Genomic DNA, 4,922 nt, shown 5'->3' with positions numbered 1-4,922 from the left:
GAACTTGAGCGCTGAGAGAACTCGCTGGAAGTACCACTGAAATAGCGACCTCATACAGGTCTTAAGCAGCGGCAGAACTGCAAAGCCGGAGGGTCCATCTGGGTCCCACGAAGACCCCCCCGGTCCTGACTTTCTGTGAGGCCCGTAGAAGCGGGGGGGCTTTGCCTGAGGCGATGCTGGTGCGGTTTCCCGTGCTGCGTGTCTAGCTCTGCAGGACCTGGGAAGGCGCGGTCTCTCCCCACTCGGCGTCCCTTTCGGGCACCTGTCGCAGCCACTGGCAGCTTCAGGCTCTCCCCTCCCAGCTGCTGTGTTCAGCTGACATGAGGTCCAGCCCCAGTCCTCCGAGAGAGGTGCTGTTTGAGTCGCTCGTCCTGTCCCTGTGCCTCTCCCAGTGCTGAGGGTGCAAAGCTCCCAGCAGAGCCAGGCCAGAGCGGAGGCCCACAGGCTCCCCTGGTGACTGGTGGCCTCCCCGCCCCACAGACCACTTCCACATGCAGTCGGAGTCCCTGATCGGCCCCCTGATGCAGTCCATCTCCCACCAGCACTGGAAGGTGCGCGTGGCCGTCATCGAGGCCACGGGCGCGGCAATCCAGTTCGGCAGCGGGAAGTCAGTGGATGATGTCCTTCCGCACTTTGCTCAGCGGCTATTCGACGACGTTCCCCAGGTAAGGAGAGTTTCCTCCGGTCAGTCCCTTTTCCCACCAGAAGCGTGCCAGTGTGCTATTTGTCACTTACTCACTTTTGTCCTTTATTAAAGATATTATATGTGACACCAAAATGTCCTTCCCAGTCACAGGGTGTTCCTGTTTCACATTTTTGAGAGGCTCAGGGAGAACTGAATTGTCTTAGTGGATTTATTATACTTAATTCTGAACAATGGGGACGAGGCCTGTTTGCTTTTAGGAAGAAACTCTGAACTGAGGGTTTCCATGGTTTGTAGATATATGTGTAACGTGCTGTCTATCAGGTGATTTAATTGAAAAGCCACAGAGGTTGGCAAACCAGGAGGATTGGAGCCAGGGTTCATGTGTTTGGGTAACTCCTTCCCGTGGCTTTGGGGCCTGCGGAGACAGACAGACAAACAAGACAGGCAGGCAGGCAGGGGGAGGAGAGAGAAGCAGCTCTTTTGTTGGCAGAAGCCCGCTCAGAGTCGTGGATCTCAGGCTGTGAGGAGCAGAGTGAAGGCCGCAAAGTCAGGCACTCTCCCACAGGGAAGAGTGGGTGAAGGGCCGCCGTCCCGGGGCAGGAGCAGCGGTGGTTGCTGGTGGGGGCCTGCAGGGCGGGCGACAGCGGCCCCTGTGCCCCGGCAGAGGGAACGCCAGCCTTCTCGTGACCTGTCTGTCAGTACTTACATGCCGTTGCGTTCCTTGCCACGGAAATCCTCCATGTCTGAGGCTGGGGCTGGGATGAGTGCGCAGAGCCCCACTCGCAGCTGGCCTCCTCCAGGCCTGGGTCTGTCGACCCCAAAGATTGCTCTCTAGCACCCCAGCTGGCCTCTAGCCACAGCCACGCTGGGTCATGTTGCTTGTTTTCTTCTTCTTTATAATTGAAGTGCACACTTGATGCGCAGGGTTGTGTTGATCTTGGCTGTACAGCAGTGATTCAGCTCACACGCGCGTGTGTTAGAGCCCTTCCCGTTAGGGTTTATCACAGGTGCTGCACGGGTCCCGGTGCGGCACAGGAGGGCCTGTTTACCTGCACGTGTATGCTGATTTGTGTCTGCCAACTCCAAGCCCCCAGGCCCTCCCTCTGCGCTCCCCTCCCCTTGGCAACCCCAAGTCTGCTCTGTGTGTCTGTGAGTCTGTTCATACATGGGTTCAGCTGTGCTGTGTTTTACATCCCAAATATAAGTGGAGTCACAACGGTGTCTGCCTTTCTCTGACTTACTTCACTTAGTGTGATCATCTTTAGGTCCATCCATGTTCTGCAAATGGCGTTATTTTGCTTTTTGTGGCTGAGTAATATTCCGCCGTATATATAGGCACCACATCTTCTTTATCCGTTCATCTGCCCGTGGGCGTCTAGATTGTCTCCATGTCCTGGCTGTTGTGAAATCTGCAGTGAGCACTGGGGTGCATGTATCGTTCTGAGTTCCGTTTTTCTCAAACATTTGCCCGGAAGCAGGACTGCTGGACCGTATATTAGCTCCAGTTTAGTTTTTGAGGGAGCTCCGCACTGTCCTCCTTACTGGCTGCGTCAGTGTATATTCCAGCCAACAGCGGAGGAGGGGTCCCTTCTTTCCACACCCTCTCCAGCATTTGTTGTTTGTACACTTTTCCAAAAAATTTTTTTTCTCCTTTATTTTATTTTTAAATGTTTTGCTGCACCGGGTCATCATTGTTTTCTCCAGCTGTGGGAGCGGAGGCCGTTCTTCGTCGTGGCGAGTGGGCTTCCCACCGCAGTGCCCTCTCTTGCTGTGCGGCACAGGCTCTACACGTGCGGGCTTGGTTGTCTGGCAGCCTGTGGAATCTTCCCAGACCAGGAGTCAAAGCTGTGTCCCCCGCATTGGCAGGCGGATTCTTAACCACTGGAAGAGCAGTAAAGTTCATTTGGAGACTTTTTAATGATAGCCATTCTGACCAGTGTGAGGTGACAGACATCTCATTGTGGTTTTGATTTTCATTTCTTTAGTAATTATTGATGTTGAATGTCTTTTCATGTGCTTTTTGGCCATCTGTATGTCTTCTTTGGAGAAATGCCTATCACGGTCTTCTGCCCATTTTTTTTTCTTGGGTTTTTTGCTTTATTGTTCTGGGGTTGTATGAGTTGTTTGTATATTTGGGGAATTAGTGCCTTGTCAGTCACGTCATGTAAATATTTTCTCCCAGTCTGCAGATTGTCTTTTTGTTTTGCTTATGGTTTCCTTTGCTGAGCAAAAGCTTATGAGTTTGATTAGGTCCCAGTGGTTTACTTTTATTTTCTCTCTCTCATGTTGGGAGACTGACCTAAGAAAACATTGGGATGGTTTATGTCAGGGAATGATTTGCCTATGCGGTCTCCTAGGAGCTTTATGGTGTCATGTCTTAAGTTTAAGCCTTTAGGACATTTTGGGTCTCTGTGTGTGTGTGGTGTGAGGCTGTGTTGATTTCCATGCAGCTGTCCAGCACTCCCGACTCCACTTGCTCTTTTCCGCTCTGTATGGTCTTGCCTCCTGTGCTGAAGGTGCAGTGGCTGTAGCTGTGAGGGTCATTCCCGGGCTCTCTTGTCTGCCCCACTGACCCGTGCAGCTGTTTTTGTGCCAGTGCCGTGCTCTTGTGATGACTGCAGCTTTGTAGTATTGTCTGAAGTCTGGGAGAGTCATGCCTTCAGCTTTGTTCTTTTCCTTCAGGTTTGTTTTGGCAATTCTGGATCTTTTATGGCTCTATATAAACTTTAGGGTTATTTGTTCTCGCTTTATGAAAAATGTCATGGGTAATTTGATAGGCCTCAAATGAAACCTGTAGCTTACTTTGGGTGGTGCGGCTGTTTAACAGTATTCTTCCACCCGAGAGCAAGGTGGGTGTCTTCCCACTGCTCTCAGTCATCCCCAGTTCCCTTCACTAATCTTTCTAGTTCTCGGCACGCAAGTCTTTCACCTCCTTGGTCAGGTTTATGCCCAAGTATTTTAACTTTTTTGGTTGCAATCTTTTAAAAGGATTTTTTTTTTTTTTTTACATTCTCTATCTGATGTTTCATTGTTAAAGAAATGTGTTGTTAAGCTCGCTTCCTCGCTGCAGGGGGCGTGGTGTGTGCAGGCACGCACGTCACTTTCTCAGACACAGGCAGCTGGCGCCCAGCCTGCCCAGGAGGTTCCCGTACAGAAGGCTGCGGACACGCCACAGGGCTGAGGCAGGGCCATGGAGCCTGCTGTGGTCAGTGAGGGTCTGGCCTGAGCCTGGAGGACGAGGGCTCAAACCAGCAAGACTAGGCATCCTGGTGGTCTGTCCCGACCCATGATGCAGGCAGCAGAGCTGCTGGCGCAGCGAGCTGGCTCTGGGCCCGGCGGTGCCCACGCCGGGGAAGGCCGCTGACCGTCTCTGGCCTGCAGGTGCGCCAGGCGGTGATGCGCGTGGTGGGCGGCTGGCTGCTGAGCCTGCGGGACCGCTACTCCTTCTTCCACAAGCTCATCCCACTCCTGCTGAGCGGCTTCCACGACGAGATCCCCGAGATCGCGTAAGTGACGACGTGGCAGCCACGGCCGGCTCCAGGCGCCCCGGGCCTGCCCGCTTTCCTCCCAGGCGCGGCCTCTCCTCCGTTGTCATTTCCTGCGGCGGCGGCTTCTCCTCTGGGCCAGAGCCCCCTGCAGCCGCCCCTCCTGCCTACTGAGCGGCCCCAGGGCTTTGACCGGGCCGTTTTGCACCTTCAGCCCCTCGCCCGGCTCACAGACAGGAATTTGTCAGGCAGGGCTGAGGCCAGCCGACCCACGGGCGAGCTCTCTCAGGCAGGGGCCCCGTCCCCGTGGGCGCCCCCCAGTGCCCCCGTCCCCGTGGGTGAGCTGTCTCAGGCAGGGGCCCCGTCCCCGTGGGCGCCCCCTGACCTGCGCTGTGTCGCGTGCGGCAGGTGTGAGGCGAGCACCCTCTGGGAGCAGGTCGGCCTGCAGTGGCAGACGGAGAACGAGGAAGACCTCAAGGACAAGCTGGACTTTGCCAGCCCTCCCCCAGCCCACCACCCATCGCCAGGTGAGTGCGGTGGCTTGGGCTGATGAGGCGGGCACTGGAAGGAGCGCCCTCGCAGCCCCAGGCCGGCCTCCCTGGGTACGTGAGGACACGCTGGCTGAGAAGCGCGGGGCTCGGGGGAGTTCTGAAAACGGGGCGCTTTGTCAGCTCATGGAGCTCTTCTGTCAGCATCACCCGCAGAGGAGACACGGGCCCAAGGGGGCTGCAGTCCTAGCGATTCGGGCGACGCCTCCTCAGAACAGAGGCTGCCATTGGCGGGGCCCCCCG

General features: G+C 55.5%; 1 protein-coding gene across 1 annotated transcript in view; it reads left to right on the top strand.

Annotated features, from left to right (window-relative positions):
- The window catches only part of DNAAF5 (dynein, axonemal, assembly factor 5), a 24,614-nt gene that overhangs the window by 847 nt on the left and 18,845 nt on the right, over positions 1 to 4,922 (top strand). Inside the window, exons 2-4 of the mRNA XM_010858782.1 lie at positions 400 to 665; positions 4,028 to 4,152; positions 4,540 to 4,658. Coding sequence (XP_010857084.1) covers positions 400 to 665; positions 4,028 to 4,152; positions 4,540 to 4,658 — 510 coding nt within the window. The remainder of the gene's footprint in view (positions 1 to 399; positions 666 to 4,027; positions 4,153 to 4,539; positions 4,659 to 4,922) is intronic.

This window comes from Bison bison, unplaced genomic scaffold (assembly GCF_000754665.1).
Source record: "Bison bison bison isolate TAMUID 2011002044 unplaced genomic scaffold, Bison_UMD1.0 scf7180017864407, whole genome shotgun sequence".
Lineage (NCBI taxonomy): Eukaryota > Metazoa > Chordata > Mammalia > Artiodactyla > Bovidae > Bison > Bison bison.
Note: the sequence above shows the minus strand (reverse complement) of the source record. Positions and strands in the feature narration are given on the sequence as shown.